Source organism: Syngnathus floridae, chromosome 1 (genome assembly GCF_059516105.1).
Source record: "Syngnathus floridae isolate MCC-2025c chromosome 1, RoL_Sflo_1.0, whole genome shotgun sequence".
In the NCBI taxonomy this organism is placed as follows: domain Eukaryota; kingdom Metazoa; phylum Chordata; class Actinopteri; order Syngnathiformes; family Syngnathidae; genus Syngnathus; species Syngnathus floridae.
The window spans coordinates 7316087-7333944 of NC_142413.1; the positions used below are offsets into that span (position 1 = coordinate 7316087).

A 17858-nucleotide genomic window follows, 5' to 3' on the forward strand; every position below is an offset into this window, starting at 1 on the left:
ACTTTAAAAATCGATGCATTTAAAGTTGTTTGGTAAATATGTTTGTATGTTTTCTAGCAATGAAATTCACATTTTAAACATGGTGTTAACTCTTTTTAATGGATAGACTCCAGAAATACTGAAAAAAAGTATTTTATATACATTGTTAAAATTGCCATAGAACACCATTCTGTATCATTATCATCCATATATTTTTTTACACTTGAAAATTTAACATGATTATTCCCTGAGTTTTCATTTTATTCACAAACAAAGACATCACATCCCCCCAAAAACATTTATATCTCATTAAAATTCACAAACAATGTCGTCAAGCTTTAGAAGTTAGAACCCCTGGACCCCTTTCATCTTCCCTCGTCCTCCTCCTCTTCCTGCTAAGTTAATGAAACTATTATATTTATTAAAAAAAAGCCAAGCATTTGGAGTGAAGTGTCCTGCTGCAGCGTGTCGGAGTGCTCCGTTTGGTTCCGCGCGTTTGGCGCCACGTCACTGGCTCACAGTCACTTGCTGTATGTTCCTGATGGACGGCAACGTGCTCATGGCCTGTGCTGGAGGGGGCTGAGGGTGGGGGTGGGGATGCGGGTGAGGATGGGAATGGGGATGTGGATGGGGATGAGAGTGTGGATGGGGGGCGGGGTACAGGGTGCCGTGGATGTCTGTGGGACTCAGCGAGCCCGGAACTGGCAGGGGGCTGACAGAACCCGGGTCGCTGTGCACGGAGCCCCCGCTACCATCCGACTGGCCCATTTTCTTCTTGATCAGCTTGCGCTCCTTTGCACGCCGGTTCTGGAACCAGATCTTCACCTACAGCCAAGATACACGCACATATCATATTTTTTGTTTGCTTTATTTTGTTGTTGAGTTTTTGTTGTCATTTGTTGTACTTTTTCATCTTAAATGTTTGAAATTCTATATTTTATGTTGTTTTTCACTTTTATTCGATTTGATCTTTTCACTTTATTTTTAAATGTATCTCGTTTTAATTGTATTTAATCCCTAAAGTATGTTTCATCTTTTGTCTTTTTATCTTATTTTATTTATAGTTCTTTTATTAAATTTTATTTTTGATCTTTTTTTCCACGTGTATTGTAAAATCCCCCTTTTAAAGCCTTTTTTAAAAAAACACTACAAATAAATTACAGTATTAAATGAAGGTCTTGTTGCACGACAGCATACATTTTTTTTACTTCAGAATCTTTTTTTTACTTTATTCATTATAAACTTTATTATTATAAATTCACAATAATTAAATAATCTCCATCAATCATATTAATTTTCATCATTTACCTTACATTAAAACTGGATCACTCGCAAACTAGTGTATTAACGTTTGACTGACTATTTTAATTATAATTAAATAGAAATTAAATTAAAACAGCATTATACATAACGAATGCTACTAATGATTTTTTTTTTTTCTTGTTTGTGTGTTGCGTGTTCCACCTGTCTCTCGGACAGGCCGAGGTTGACCGCGAGCTCGGCTTTCCTCCTGATGGTGATGTATCTGTTGAAGTGGAACTCTTTCTCCAGCTCCAGCCGCTGGTGGTCCGTGTACACCACCCGGTACTTTTCCTTTGTCCTTGTCTTCCCTTTGCGGGACACATGGAAAACAAAAGCATGCACTTGCAGTTATCATTGAGCTGAGATTTCCAAACACTGCGTGTGACAAATGCTACATTCGAGCAGACTCTGAAATAGTTATTTGAATACTAGGCCGGCTGGATGTCAGCTACAGTACACGTCGCCTTAGCAATGGGAATATTTGGATGCAGTGCTAGACACAAACGAAAGGGAATTTTCAAACTTCTACTTTCTTATTGAGAGACAAACTAGGTGCAAGACTTGCTAGCTATCAACAAGCTTGGACTGTCTACTAATGTAGCTAAGCATGTTTCCAAGTCACTCCTAAGTCAGTAATCATCGTATCCCCTCCACAGTTTCGAATGAGCAACACTTTTGACCAATATCACTGCAAAGGGATGACAAGGAAAGAAGGGGAAGTGAAGCTAATTGCTAAGCTAACCCGAGACACATTTAATTCGAATTTAATTCCATGGTTAATCGAGAACATTTTTAGTGTGCTTAAGTGCTGTTTCTCAAGTGAAATATGCACCATGGGCTTACAAAATTGTGAAAGACAGCGAGCCAAGGCTGGTCGGACCGGAAAGCGGCGGCCGGCCTTCGGCATGCCTGGACCGGCCCTATCAGCTGTGAGCATCAAATCCGCATCTCTGCTCTTTGCTCTTCACATACGCAAATGTCCGCTTTGATGTGGACTAGCCAGTCACTCACTGGGATTTCTGAATTCTTGCAGCACGCACACACACGCACACACACACGATAGCCAGCAGATAAAATCAGTCCAAGAATGGACTTTTCTTACTTTTTAAGGTTACATTTATCTTTTATGTTTAGTTTTTATTTAGAGTGCAATTTAAGATTGACTGGAATGCAGCTGCTACTTCATCTCCTCCTCAACTGCACCAATAAGTTAGTTTGGTCTTCATGCAGGGGATTGTGATAACCATGGGTGGAGTTTGATTCTGTGTTTGGTGAAGCATTTCTATAATTTTAAATCTGAGATTAACCTTTGGCAATAAAAATGAAATCTTTTATGGGTTCTAACATATGTTATGCATGAGTACCCATAAATATGGAGCCCACTGCAGGTATTAAGTGCACAAAATAGTCATTTGTAGCCACAAAATACTACACTGTCACTGCAAATTGAATATAATGTGCACATGAATCAGTGTAGTCCTGAAATATTAATTTGACCATGATTAGCCTGTAACGTGCAAGAAATGCTAAATTGTGGCATTAGGCTAGAACCTATTTACTTAACCAGATGTCTAAGTTTTTCATTGGAATACAAAACACATAAATTATTTTGTGGCTCCTTCTACCCCCAACTGGACATAATTAGTCTCCAATCAAGTTTGATTTTATTTAATTGTCTTACATGACAATGTGAAACTGAACTAGGATGTGTTTTATATGGTCAGTCCAAGTTTCAACCCAAATTGGAATGTCTTTATCCCAGCTTTTTAAGTGTGTATATTTGATCAATCACTGTCACAGATACACTGCAGAATAATTAGAATATATTTATCACATACTAATATGTCACATGCATGTTTTCATCTGTCGTTTTCATCTGGATTTTTTTTTTTTTTTTATTATGTCAACGATCCCAAGCCACAGCATTCACCTTTCATTCTACTTTTACTTTAATAGACTTCCACACTTCATACAAACCTTTTTATCTGATTGAATTCTGCTCATGGTGTCAATAAACGGATCTGCATATTTATCCCCCACCCTCTGCCTTGTTGCGCGTGTCTCCCTCTCGTGTAACGTAACGTAAGTAGTGATGACGTCACGCGCACGCTGCTGAGGTGCAGCGCCTGGGCCATCGTCACGATGTTGATTAGACTCATTTTATGAATGGCAAACTTTAGTGTGCGTTCAAGGACCACATTTGGTTCTTAAAACACAAATTATTCAGAGATGAGGATTAAAATAATGGAAAAATGAACAAGACAAGAAAATGCAATAAAAATTGTTGTAAAGATGTGAATGTTTTTTTAAATTTTTTTACAATAAATACTGACAATGGGTGTAAACTTTGTAATGGGCTGAAGTTACTTTTGAAAAAGCAAATGAATTCTATTTTATTAATTCAATTTAAATTAAAATCTATTATTTAACAGTATAAAATCCAAGATATGAATTGGACATGTCAAACACTTTATTGTAAAATTTAAATTTTCAATGACTTCATTAGGAAATGAATTGTACATATTTTAAATGCATTATTTTCATGAAATAATTGATCATTCATTGATAACTATATAACTCCTCCAAACCAATTCTTCATTACACCAAAATCTAAGCCACAAAATCTACTGTACTGATAGAATATTTTTATTGTATTTCTATTATGTTCACGAAATCATTTAAACAGCACTTAAATAAGATAAACAGCATACACAAAATAATGAATTGGTAACCAGTACTTTATTATCTGTCCATAACGATAAATAAACAATTATATTTATCTTCATTTTTATCTTTTTTAATAATAAAAATGTGTTGCTATTTGATATTTAAAATGCTATTACATTTCACACAAATCAACTGCTTTTTCATTAGATAAACATGATAAAATGTTAACTGAATATTTGTTTATCCTTACACAGTAGTTTAGTTACTATTAAATACAAGTGCAGGCTGTTAAATATATTTGTGGCTATTAAATGCGCAACATAAATTCAATCTGGTTTTTGTTTTTTCATAATTATCAACAAGTCGATAATCTTGTTGTTAGCGATGCTGATCGTGCATTCTAATGTAGTTAATGACCAATGGTTGATCTATTTGAACAAGTTTGCATCCTTGGGAAGAAGCACATTTCAATTGGGGCCTTGTGCTGGAAAGGAGCCAAATAGGGCCTTTGGGCCCATTAACAGTGGAAAGAATATTAAGTTTAATATGTGAGTACTATAAGGCCAAAACATATTTTTGGAAACTAAGCAGAGTGGTCCTAAACATAAAATACTTTCTTGGGAGAAAATATCTCTGAGGACCCAAATATGGTTCATTTCCCATGAATTAAAAGCAGACTTTTTTTAGTCAGCAGATATGCCTCTTTTCCCAAATTGTGGTGTGAAAATCCACCCTCCGGTAAAACAAAAATAAACTTTAGTAACCAAATATAATCTTTTTTTTTTTTTTTTTTTTTTTTTACAGAATACAATGAGCCTTTCAAATAAGCGAAATGTCACTGGCCTGAACCAAAAGCAGTATTATGGATTCTTGCTCTTTTAATTGTACTTTATGCAATATTTGATGGGGACAAATAACTTTTAGTTACCATATGTGCTTCTTTGTTCTGACATTTATCAACCAAAAATGCAGCATACCTCTTTGGCCCTTAAAGATGCCAAATATACTTTTTGTGACTATGACTTATAAGGAGAACATTTAGGAACCAAAAATAGTACACTGTCATATCAAGAACGTAATACATGCTATCAAACAAATGTAAATCCCCATGAGGAACCAAATATGGTATCGTTGCTGCACGAGTGCAAACAAAATATTGGCCCTTTACATTATCCATCCATCCATTATTATTATTATTATTATTATTATTATTATTATTATTGGCCATCACTGTTAGGAACCAAATATGGTAACTATGACACTATTTAATAAGGGGATAGCGACTTTGGGAACCAAATATGGATCTTTGGAACCAATAGGATTGCAAAATTTAAGGAAGTGTGCAAAAAAAACCACATGTTAATAAACTAAAATGACATGCACGTTAGCACGTTATAGACTTTAAGCAACCAAATAGGATTCCATGGGCTATTATGGGTGTGATTTACACTCAATTATATATAAAAAAAATATCACAGTGGGGAACCAAATATGCTCCCATTTAATAAGGAATAAGAACACCTTATGGTTCTTTGCCATATTTTGCCAAGTGCCAACAAATACAAAGTTAAATTGTTCACGTGCCGAGTGTGAAAATATGTATTAAGGATAAAATGACGTTGATACGAATTTATTAATGAAATGTATGTTTGTCTGATTGTTTTTGTTTTTTGTGCGTGTCTCACCTGTGGAGGAAGACTGCGCAGTTTTGCTCATCCACTGGTACGAGTTGCGCCTTTCTCGGTCGGGCGACATGTGCGCGCTGCCGCCGCCGCCGCCGCTGCCACCGCCTCCACCGCCTCCACCGCTCCCGTCGTCCGTGGGCGGTGGCGGCTGCAGGAGCGCGGAGGCGGGCGGCGGGTGCATGTGAGTGTACTCGGCTGAGCAGTAGGGCACCTGCGCCGGCGACGAGTTATTGACTGGGGTGGCCAGCGGGTTCGGGGGCACCATGCCGTAGGCGCTCCAGTCCTCCCGGGAGGCTCCGTACGCCGACGGCCCCCAGCCGCCCGCCGCCTGACCGTGGCCGTGCGAGTCCATATTGGGGACGTGATGGTATCCGCTGAAGTCAGGGTACTGCGGCGAGGACACGAAGTTTTGGGGGGGCAGGCTGATGCTGGAACGCCGCACGGGGCCTTGGTGATACATGCCGCTCTCTTTATCCAGGAGGTATCCAACATACATGGCTTTGGCTCGCGCTTCTTGGAGGAGGTTCGACCTGGAACAAGTCTAAGCCGGGCACATGCTTGAAAGGGGGTGAAAAAAAAACTAGAAGGGAATCCTCGTGAAAGTGGTCCAGAATGGGGGTCCCCCCTTTTGTTTGTTGTAGTCCGTGCAGTTTGCTGGTGTTCTCACATGATGTGCTTGCTGCTGCTTGACAAGATGCCACTAAAAGTCTGCAAGCCAGCCAGCCGCCTTGACGTCAACTCCTTTTTACATTTGCATCCAAATGAAAGTGACTTCACCACCCCACCCACCCCCATCACAGATACACACACCCATGCGAGGGGGCATGTCATCAGGTGAGAGTGGGCCTTCTTCCACAATTCCTTCATTTACATGAGAGGCGCCAACCACAGGCCACAAAGTAAAAAAAAAAAAAAAGCGCAAATAATAATAATAATAATAATAATAATAATAATAATAATAATAATAATAATAATACATTTGGACTGACCGGGACCAATCCATGAAGACACTTTTATTTTTTGCATATATTTCTAAACGTTTTTTGCATTGAACATGCCGTTAGATACAACCCTTGTTAATATGGTAAACTTAATTGATTTCTTTTATAAGCTGATTGGGTTTAAATATATATATCTATATTTTACAGTGATTTGAATTTTATTTTTCAAGTAAGCATAGTGCGCTCCCCTTTAAAAAAAAATCTTGCGTGACTTCAACGAATATCAGCATACACTAAAAATGCACCGTTATACAAATTTATTTTCACTCCTATTGATATAAAAATCGAATTGGTTAAAATGATAGAAAACAACAAAAACATAAAATTGATTACATAAATGTAAATATTAATATGAGTGACTATTTGGGGGGGAGCAACCCATTTATACGCTATAAGCTTTTCTTTTAAAAAGATAACAATGGAAAAAAATAACCGTCTTTGTTTTTATTCTTCTATTAACTTTTAATTGACGTGTTTCTGTAGGTTCTCCAATAAGGAAGCACTTGCGCGTCTTCACTGTGAAAAGTGTGACGTCAGTCAAATCGACTCAGCAGTTTGTGAGCCGAAACTTTCCCATCTGATAAAACGATAAGTGTCTCCTTAACGGACGAACTGTGCACGTTTGTTCCACGCTTCCAATATTTGCTCGCATATTCACTTGCAAACGAGGTGCAAAGTATGGGAGAAGACCCCCCCCCCCCCCCCCCCCCCCAGCACACCTCCTCTTCCCCCTCCCTTGAACCGTGTGCTGCATTCACACCTCAAGGTCGCACTTCGCAGCTAATTCCGGTTACAAGGATGAAGACACCCCTGCCCCTTTGCCTCCCCCCTTTGTTCCCCTCATGAGAGCGATAGGGTCATCATTGCAAATCCTCCCTTTGCATGTTCAAAATCGGGCATGCAAAAGGAGCCACGTGGACTACTTTTAAATGGCTTCAATATCATTTGGAACCGTTTCAAGGGCTCATTCATTTGTCAGGTGACTAATTAGCTCATAAATGTTGACGATGGCTCTTCATTGCCTACAAAATATTTATGAGTGTCTACTGACAGACAACACTTTTTCGTCTTCTACTCTTGTCTATATATTTTTTTCAACAGAATTGTATTTATTGCGTGTGAGGCGTTTAATTGAAATATATAATTGTGAGACTTCTTTGTGGTGTTTTACCACATCGTGTCACGTACGAGACCTTGTAAAGCTCATTGTGCAGGCAGGCAAGAAACTTAAAAATAACAGCAACACATAGGATGACAATTGTTGTGTTAAAACTTTTTTTTAACTTTTTTGTTTTAGACGTTTGGCTCTTAATAGTCAAGCTTTCGTCAACGCACTGCTGCTCTCTGGTGGACTTTTGAGGCATTAGTTTTCACTTTGCCAGCCATGTCATGAGTGGACACAAGAGGGCAGCGTTGCTCCGCGTACAACTTCTAGGACTGTGCTCGACCCCCCCCCCCCCCATCCCGACCTGTTAAAAAAAACATCTATTATTGTTGAAAGGCATGGTAATGTTATGCAGTTTGAGTTTTTCTACTGCACTATAAAAACAGTGGAACTTAACTGTACTATTCAAACAAAATACACAAAGTCAAATAAAAAACATACAAAACAATTAGATGCAAATGTTTTATTCTGCACATGGGAAAGGTTTCATTGCGTTGAAATAAATTCAATTATTTATCCAAGAAACTAAGCGTCAATCTTAACAAGAATATATATTTTGTAAAGGTAAAAATTAAAGTCGTTTTCTCTCGAGAATCCTCACCTTTGTAAACTCTCAGTGACGTCATTTTTTCCCTGTTTTCTGATTGGTTGATCAAGACAATAATTACGTGCAGGTGACTGAACAGAAGAGGGCGAAAATCGGATATGCATGAAAATTTATTTTAAAGGTGAAATTTTCAAGGAAAGATGAATTATAAGAGTCCCGATCCACGAAAAACAGTGCTGGTCTGCTCGTATAAAATCAAAAAGGACTTTTTGGACAGTGGCATGTGTGAACGTTATTGCTAGCTTACAAAGAGAAGCAAGGGACTCTGCTACAGCATCTCTGGTGAGTACCATTTAATATTTTCATTTGATTTAAAAATAATATTGATGAACTGCTATAGTGTGGTGGTTTGGAGTTGCAAGGAGGTGATGTATTGGGTAGTTAAAACACAACAACTTTAAGATTGATATTCATTCTCAAATATGGAAACTGTCTCTGTCTTTGTTTATGCTATCAATAGCTATATAATATTGCACAATATTATTTTGGGGCATGAAGTGTCTTTAAGAAGTGAATAAGCACTGCAGGACCAGGTCAGAAACTCGTGGCCCGTCACTGAGAGAAGCAGTTGCTTAAAAGTTAGAATTGTAATATTGTCTTTTGTTAATTTACCGGAAGTGATTTCACATTCCATGTTAGCATTAAGCTAACGGCCTCAGATGACATTATATGATTCGGTTGAACAGATGTGTGTTTCTTTATCGGCTTGCTTAATTTGCTTTTGTCGCCTGTGTCAGTTTTACAATTTACTTCAACTGGACCGTGACAAACGGCTTGAAGCAAGCACACTGCCCCTCTTTTAGAGAGCTGTGTAAGCAAGTGTCTTTGTTTCCTGAAAGTGACGTTCTATGAATATTATCTCTCAATCCCTTTAGTGAGAGTGAGAAAAGGCTTTAGTGATTCTTTAAAACGGCTTATATTATGTTTAGATGTGTTTAGAGAGAGGTAAATGGTTTTTTTTTTTCTTCATCCGGGTATCACCTGTGATAAATAAATTTCCCATTCCCTATTGAATTTCCCTCACAGGACAAATCTATCTACTGGTGGAGGAGAATGTGTTTCAAATGAGAAAGAAAAATTCCAACCCCATGCTGTGTCCCACGTGTGGATTGATGGTGTTGCATAACTTGCGCGGATGTTGTCGAAGCGACTGTAGTGCATCACTGTGGGAAGGCGTGCGAAACAGGAACATCTGCTTCTATTTTTAGATCAACTCACAATACAACACACATTGCAGTCTTGGCGTACCAGAGGGGATCTTGCAAACGCTTCGGATTTCGGCTAATTGAGTCCAAGCGCGCCCAAAAATAGATCAGAGAGACGTGCGTGCCGAGGCAGGCTGTACATTGATTCCAACCAGCAGGGCACACTTGTGGAATTTAAACATTCTGAACACGTAGGGGACTTTCATTTTCAATTGAGTTGCTCATTTGGTGTTTAAATCTGACAGCTTTGGTCAGGTCATTTTTCGATTTATTTCAAAAAGTGTTCAAAATGTCATTTTGTAATTTGCGGCGAGTTGTGTCAGTGAAAATCCACAAAATTCATGGCCCTTTCCAAATGCAGTCTTTGACCCCTGCGCAATCTGATGCACGCATGTGCAGAAGATCGTCCATCTTGGATTGCGAGCCACGGCAACTCCACCCAAAAAAAAAAAAATCTTAATAATGCTGATGCAATGATGTGCCCATATGATATGATAAGCAATCATGGTTGTTTTTATTTTTGGATCATTTTTGTTCATAAATCTAATAGTGTAAAAAAATCTATCAATCAGAGCTGTACACAAAGATTCTTATGAGGTGCCCTTGGGTCTAATATATTTACATCATCTTTAAAAATACAAGTGTGTTAATGAGGTAAATTTATATGCATAAGAAATTTATAGGGCCTTGATATTGCTGTTTTTTTTCCCACATATTTTTGGATGGCCTGGAACGCATTCCTTCAATAAATGGGAGTTGACTACATTTGAAACAAATGTGGAGGATAATTGTGCTTTTCGGATATCCCGCTTTGGACGTTATCATTGAGAAGTAAATTCAAGCCCAAGACAGGAAAGGCAAAAGGATGCCACTCATCACGGAAAATAACCGTTGCCAACACAAGGCTGTTGTGTTTGTTGCCAAATGAAAAAAAACATGACAGTCAACCCCCACCTCGACGCCCCCCCACCCAACCCTGATCACCTCCTTTCCCCACCAACATCCTTCCTTTGTTTGTGTGTGTTGGCATGTTTTGCCACTCACCTCCCTCCATGTAAACACAGCGGAGAACCCTCAAGGAGACTCGTGTTCCTCTCTGACACGCCCAGTAGGCAACCGAGAGATTGCAAGGGCTTATTTCTAACCCGAGCCTTGATATGCGGCTCAATGCACTATATCCTCATTACTAACATAAGTTTGGCATGCAACATTAAGATGATGTGGAATAAATAGTGAAGCTAGGCTCCCATAGGAAGCCTCAGGTTTGGCGCCCTTCAGTCGGGACCATCGTGATTAAGAGTTCCTTCCTTTGTCCTTCCGACACCTCGCCCGACCGGGAAGCGCCGTCACGGCGTCCGAAGAGCGTCACATTCCTGTCCGTAGGTATGAATGAGTTAAGAATAAAATTTGTGAATCAACAGGAAGGTCACGGGTTCAATGAGATGGAAGCCGAGCTGGGAAATCTTGCAACCTTCGACTTCATTATCTAGAATGTCATCAGGGATTGAAGTTGGGCAGGACTGTATGGCCTTAAAATAAAATAGTTTACTTTTCCACACAAAACAAAATATCTGCTAAAGATACGTATTTGAAGGGTACCAATTACTTTTCTGCGTTTTGAGTCATTTCACAGGAATGCCGCTTTGGGAGATATTTATCGAATGATAAAATTGGTTCAGTTGTGTGGATTTATCCTGAATTATATACTTGTAATCGGGACCAGGCGTAAACAGGTCTGTGGCCAGTGGAGGTAATCACACACACACAATTTGATAGGATTGCAATCATGGCACGCAATAGGGGTAAGGGTCCATACTTATTGTGCAGTTATGTAAACTTGAAATGTGTTAAATGTCACAATTATTGCTTAACTAACATGATAGTGACTTTAGGGGCTGCACAATTAGTTAAACATTCCAAATTCGACCCAACCATCCAGAAAACGTTTGGTTGTTTTAATGCTAAGTTAATTTAAGCAATTGTATCATTTGTTGACTGGCAATCCTCGGAAAACTATATTAGTCATTTTCCACTGATGATGTGAGTTCTGTGTCAAGCATGTCGAAAAACATGACAATACATTTTTTTCATTAAAATATTAATATTTTTATTGAAATACAAGAGGGGAACCAAATGCTAAAACTGTTGATTAACTCGTTTGTCGTGTCATTTTGTATGACTATACCAAGATGTAATTTTTTTTCTTGATGATTTTTGCTGGGTTCATTTCACAACTCAGCTCATTTGTTGACCGGCATTCCCACGGACACCTATAGTTGTAAATTATAAATCCTTTCACAAATGAAATCAAATATGCAATAATGCAATTAAGTATGTCTTAAAATAAAAAAAAACTGCCAGAAAGCATTGAAAGTATAAATATATAGATCTTTATTTATTTGCTTGATATGCTCAGCAACAGTGTTGGGAAACATAATAAAACTTGTTACACTATGACACTACACGAATGAAGGCGAATGACAAACAAAGTACATGTTTTTTTAACTGTTGCTGGTTACATACGTGTTAAAAAAAATAAAAAAAATATTCCAGATAAGCTGCATCGACACGGACATTTTGGTCAACTGGAATTTTACAACATAGGTTGAATGAACAAGGCTAATGAAGGAGTTAGCTGTTAATTGTACGACTTGTGAGTTACAATACTGTTGGATAAAATATACAATTAGAATATGAAAATATAAAGTATCAGTGCATCATCATTTCCGCGGCACATAACAATTCATCACTTTCAGATCTCTCTTGTTGGTTGTGCTATAGTGGCCATGAAACAGTACAGAATTGCTCCACGGTACTTTTATTCAACCCTTACCTACTATTTACTTTCCTTATGACATTTTCAATACAAATAAATGCAACACAATGAAAGATAGCCGCCCTGCAAGCGTTTGCTAACATGACAGCAACGATGAGGAGGAAACCCGCTGAATCCTGTTGGTCAACACAGCAGCTTAAACATCTGCATGGTGCATGTCAGCTTAGCTTGAACATCACTCCACACGCGCTCAAGTTCAGAGTCGACAGTGTTTACAAGTGAAATAAATACCTACTTTTTGTTTGAAATGTAATAACATAAGCTCCCTATGACATTTTCATCATGCTTCTATCTGTCGACTTATTGGTTCCTTCGGTTTACAATTCAAACAAAACTTGGATTCATTAGTGACAACCTGAGCAATTGGATATTTTGCTAAATATATATAACACCTTTTTAAAGAGGAGACATTTACATTACTACTTTAAAGCCAAAACATAAGCAGAGCTGCAATAAAACATTCCCAAAAACTTTTGCTTTTTGCATATGATTAGTTGTCTGTAAAGGAGAGGATGACAATGAATTCAGAGCATGGAACATTTCACTCAAAAGGTAAGCAGAGCTGCAATTGCAGTATTGGAAAAGTTAACTTTTGGATGACCTGCATACAAATAGTTGAGTTGGCACCTTTGGCATTCTTTGTACAGAGACATTAAAGTCAACAGGTAAGCAGGCCTGCGATTTAAAAATGTTCAACAATTGACTTTTTAATGAAATACGCTGAAGCTTGCATACTTGCAGTTTGGCATCTGGGATTATAGTCAATGTTTTTGTGGCAAACGAACTATGTTGAAGCAAAGTGAAGAGTTCACACCTTTGTTGTTAGTGGCAAGAGAAATCAATTCTCATGGCGTTAGGAGCATTGTTAAGACACTTGTGAACTGTTGTGAATTGTGGGGCAAACAAAAGCATCATGGTCTCCTTTCAAAACCTTTCATTTTTGACAAGAGCTTAACATGAGGTGTGTCTCTTCCTCTTGCGTGTCGTTTGCTGGACCTTGTGGAGCCGTTTCACAGTAGAAAAGCCTGATGTGGAGCCGGGTGAAATACCTGAGCCACATTTCACTTGGAACAAACACCCGAGCCCCCCCGCAAAGTCAGCCCGGCTCGCCGAAGCAATTTGCCAGCCCGCCCGTCGCTCAATTCACGGTTCACAGTTTGGCCGATGTTCTTGAGGCAAAAGCTTACACGGGCGGTGTGGAATAGCGCACCACGTAGTTGTAATCAGGCGGTGGGCTGTGACACTCCAGGTCGGCGTCCAACGCCGAGTCGTCTAGATTGAGGTCCAGAGGAGGAACGCTTGCCGGGTACCTGTCCTTGTCGGGCTCGCTTAGGACTGACTCTTTGCTCTTGCTCATCGCTTTCATACTGCAAACAACATGTCACATGTTACTCTCACGTGTGTGTGTGTTTGTTTGTGCTTGTGCGTTTGTGCGTGCACGTACGCCAGAGCCATAATGCTGAGCGGTCGTCCGGCCAGGGACTCCAGCTTCTTCAGAGTGTTCATGTTGTCGGACGAGAGGCCCATTCCGCTGTCACACTGCACGCCCTGATCAACACACATACACACACGCGATATTATTTCACCAAAGGTTTGAAGGATGTTAAACCAGTTCTACTTGTATTGCTTCTTCAAAATGAAATGGTAAATCCACACGACTATTGGCTAGTCCGTCCATCCATCCATCCATCCATCCATCCATCCATCCATCCATCCATCCATCCATCCATCCATCCATCCATCCATCCATCCATCCATCCATCCATCCATCCATCCATCCATCCATCCATCCATCCATCCATCCATCCATCCATCCATCCATCCATCCATCCATCCATCCATCCATCCATCCATCCATCCATCCATCCATCCATCCATCCATCCATCCATCCATCCATCCATCCATCCATCCATCCATCCATCCATCCATCCATCCATCCATCCATCCATCCATCCATCCATTTCCGTCCTGCTCACCTGGTGAACGTAATCGTTGTCGCCATCCACAGTGACCTCGTCAAAGGTTTTGACGCTGGCCGGTCTGATTTTGATGTTCCTGACGCACAGAAAAAATTTCCAGGAAAGGCCGTCTCAGTGTTTGCATATGTGGGAGCCAAGCGGCAATAAAACTGCTGGAACTTAATGACTAAGAGCAACAACGTGTTGAATCCACGCCATCCCGGCCGCCAAGCGGCTAAAAGACCATCGGAATAATTCAGCTTTGGGTTCCATCTGTCATCGCCGCTTTTCATCACGTCGTCAGTAAAACATACTTTGAACATACGAAAAAGGCCCGAGAGTTTCAAGAAATATTACATGAACTATACATAAATCTATATAATTGCTGTATATAGTTTGGGGGAGAATGTCTGTCAGGACTCTGGAGGGGGAAAAAAAAAAAAAAAAAGCCTTTCTCTGCATATGTTGGCTCAGCACAATGTTCTCCTGGAGATGAATATGAAGCACTCACAGAACACCATGCTAAAGTATCTGTTTGCATAAGTTTGATATTATAAATGTCAAAGAAGACAATGCTGGATTGTCTCCTCGTCACACTTGTGAGAATTCAAATGGCAGGAAAAATTTGCATTTGATTGAATTTTTGTAGTTGCTTGACTCTCATTAATAGTCCCGCTCTTGACCCCGCTTACCAAGTGCCGCTCGAGTCACGCTGCGAAACAGGCCGGGTGGGCGTTTCTTCTATCATCTTGTCGCCGTCAAGGCCTCCGACTTTTGCCAGCAGGGTGGTGTTGATGGGTATGTAGTGTTTCCCTCCCTAAATCGGTCACATACATACACACACAAAAAAAAAACATCTGGGACCCGTATTCATGAGCGATGCGCTGATGCAAACGCACACGCCGTGTGGAGAGCATAGTTAATCAAACACACCGCTGACATTCACAAAGACTCCGGAAGGATTTCCAGCATCTCATATTCAACAAAAAACAAAACCCCAGCATATTTTGTGACCCCAATGAAGAAGCACAACGTCAAACTTGGACTTGATTAAAAACCCAGAAAATAAAAACATTTTCCTAATAAATCGGCGCTTTTCAGTGTAGCTCTTTTCCTGTCAATATTTTGTTGGTTTGACAAATGTGTTTGTTTTTGTTAAGTATTCAGAAGATTTTCTTCTGTCATGCTGTTGGAATTCCTTGGTTTTCCTCTGAAGCGCTAATAAAAGGCTGATGGTGTCACGCTCTTGCGCGCCAAGTGTTTGTACGCGATGAGTGTGACTTCCTCTTGCTGGCTACTGTGAGCCGACTCCGACTTCGCCTCAAGCCACAGGACAAGGACAGGCCATGACCACTTCCTACTGCTTTCTGCCCTTTTGCAATTCGCTTTTGTGACGCAAAAATGGCAAGGCCGTGTCCTGTCACACCGCACTCGTTTTGGGATTTCTTTGGAAAAGAATTTAAAACCAATTTCAAAATTTGAAAGCAAGTTTATACATTTTGATACAAAAAAGTAAGAAAAAAAAACTGCTAAAATCTGAAATGACATTAAATTTCTCAGTTAAATGCAAATTATAATGAAAACTAAATTATTGTAAACATAGTTTTGAATTATGTATGGTCAAATTTGTACAGTGCAAATGTCAAACCTAGTGTGCTATAAAAAGACGTTTGAATTATGTCAAACCTAATGTGCTATTAAAACATGTTTGAATCAGTCACAAATGTTTGAGCACATAAAACTAAATTTTATAAATTCCTGTTGACTTGTCAAAATTAAAATAAAACCCAACAATTAAAATTTCTAAATTCATGTGTAATTAATAAAAAAAATTAAACAGAACATTAAATGTAAAAATAACGTACAAATTACAATAAAAATGACAACCTTTACTTTAAAAAGTAAAACAAAAATAAATTTAGTCAGTGACTTAAGTAATTAAAAGTATCACATTGTGTCCCCAAACAATTTGTCACTTTTGCCTTTGTGTGTTTATTTATATTGATTTGTGTGTCACCAGCATAGCGATTCAGCCCAGTGCCATAAAACATAAAAAAAATTCAAAACTGATTATTGTCTGAAATGCAAATTGGGTTGATATGTTTAGTCCCCGTAAAGTGGGTCCTTCAGCTTTGTTTGGGCGTGTCATGTGTTGTTCTTATGTACCTGCTGCACGCTGGCCTGAAGCAGGTCTCCCAACTGTTCAACCAGCTCAGTGAAGGTGGGCCGCTCCTGTGCTTCCCCCTTCCAGCACTCCAACATGGTCTGATATCTACAGGACACACACACACACACACACATTCTTTGTAAAAACATACATTAGGCTTGAGGTAATGTACGTAACATGGGACTTCACAGTGCCAAAATATTTAGCATGTTCAAGTGCACAAATGTCAGGCTGTGTTTAGTCAGAGAGGCGCAACATCTGGTGCACCTCGAAGTAACCAAGTACAAATACTTGAGGACAGTTTTTCATGTTGCCAGCTGTCGAGGTTTTTTTTTTTTTTTTTTGCTTTCATGGGACAAACAGGCAAATGCACAATACAAAATGAATGGAGATGGAGAAGACGTGATGTAATAAACGGACAACTAAAGATAGCGGTGGAGTTCCTGATATCACTCACATGGCCACGTCCCTTAAAGCTGCATTTCAACACTAAGCTACGACTTCAAGGTTCTTTTATTGACCTATAAAACACCGCATGGCTTGGACCTAGTTGTGCCTTACGTTCCGTCCTGTAACCTCCGCTCGCAAACCGCTAGTCTTTTAGTGACCCCGAGGGCCAAAAAGAAGTCCGGAGGGTCTACAGCATTTTCTATTCGGGCTTCAGAGCTTTGGAATGCCCTACCGATAGATATCAGAACTTCTACCTCAGTAGAAACATTTAATTAAAGGCACATTTTTATGCCATGGCCTTTAATTAACTCGTGGTGGCCGATTCGGCTGGAGTTTGTGTTCACTAGGTGACACCCAAACTGATAATGGCTGTCTGGATTTCTCGTTGACCAATTGGGATGAGGGATCTGCGGTGGATGACCATCCTTTTTTTTTAAATATGTATAACATTGGTGGTTTGAGGGGGCTGAAGCATATTAGTGGCACAAAATATCTTTTTTATTTTTTTATTTTTGTACATTTCACCCTTTAATGCTTAAAGATGTTAAATCAGTTTTTTCAAAACAACAATCTGTACTTCTACTTAAGTAGATAGTAGGGATGGGCTCAAACTTCTCCCACCTTTCTGTCACCTTGAAACTGAATCTCCAATTATTTATTTTTGAAGTGCTCTGAGCTTTGGCGCCGTATGCGATGGTCTCGAGTCATGGGTGTGAGACGCACATAGTTCCTGACGGCTCCGTGACGAGCTGTCAGCGTCGGGGGCCATGTGGGAAGACTCACAAAGTCCTTGTGTGAGGTTTGCTCCTTTCATGAAGGAATTTGGAGAGAAAAA

General features: G+C 39.5%; 2 protein-coding genes and 1 long non-coding RNA gene across 4 annotated transcripts in view; 1 reads left to right on the top strand and 2 right to left on the bottom strand.

Annotated features, from left to right (window-relative positions):
• The window catches only part of LOC148403818 (uncharacterized), a 40715-nt gene that overhangs the window by 1227 nt on the left and 21630 nt on the right, over positions 1–17858 (top strand). For both annotated transcript variants that reach the window (XR_015853969.1, XR_015853959.1), the window contains exon 2: positions 7932–8688. This is a non-coding gene — a long non-coding RNA (uncharacterized LOC148403818). The remainder of the gene's footprint in view (positions 1–7931; positions 8689–17858) is intronic.
• cdx4 (caudal type homeobox 4) lies at positions 235–6531 on the bottom strand. Its single transcript, XM_088359435.1, has 3 exons — positions 5634–6531; positions 1444–1589; positions 235–804 (listed from the first exon to the last, which is right to left on the bottom strand). The coding sequence occupies exons 1-3, from the start codon at positions 6127–6129 to the stop codon at positions 487–489; spliced, it is 960 nt and encodes a 319-aa protein (XP_088215561.1). The 5' UTR covers positions 6130–6531; the 3' UTR covers positions 235–486.
• kdrl (kinase insert domain receptor like) overlaps positions 11979–17858 on the bottom strand; it is a 33467-nt gene continuing 27587 nt past the window's right edge. Inside the window, exons 26-30 of the mRNA XM_088359182.1 lie at positions 16573–16678; positions 15099–15223; positions 14425–14503; positions 13892–13995; positions 11979–13814 (exon numbers count right to left, since the gene is read on the bottom strand). Of these exons, the coding sequence (XP_088215308.1) occupies positions 13631–13814; positions 13892–13995; positions 14425–14503; positions 15099–15223; positions 16573–16678 (598 nt within the window). The 3' untranslated portion in view covers positions 11979–13630. The remainder of the gene's footprint in view (positions 13815–13891; positions 13996–14424; positions 14504–15098; positions 15224–16572; positions 16679–17858) is intronic.

Coding starts and splice junctions, on each gene's coding strand:
- cdx4 (XM_088359435.1), bottom strand. CDS start 6,129: ATGTATGTTGGATACCTCCTGGATAAAGAGAGCGGCATGTATCACCAA. Junction 1,590..5,633: donor TGCGCAGTCTTCCTCCACAG/GTGAGACACGCA, acceptor TGTCCCGCAAAG/GGAAGACAAGGACAAAGGAA. Junction 805..1,443: donor TCGGCCTGTCCGAGAGACAG/GTGGAACACGCA, acceptor TCTTGGCTGTAG/GTGAAGATCTGGTTCCAGAA.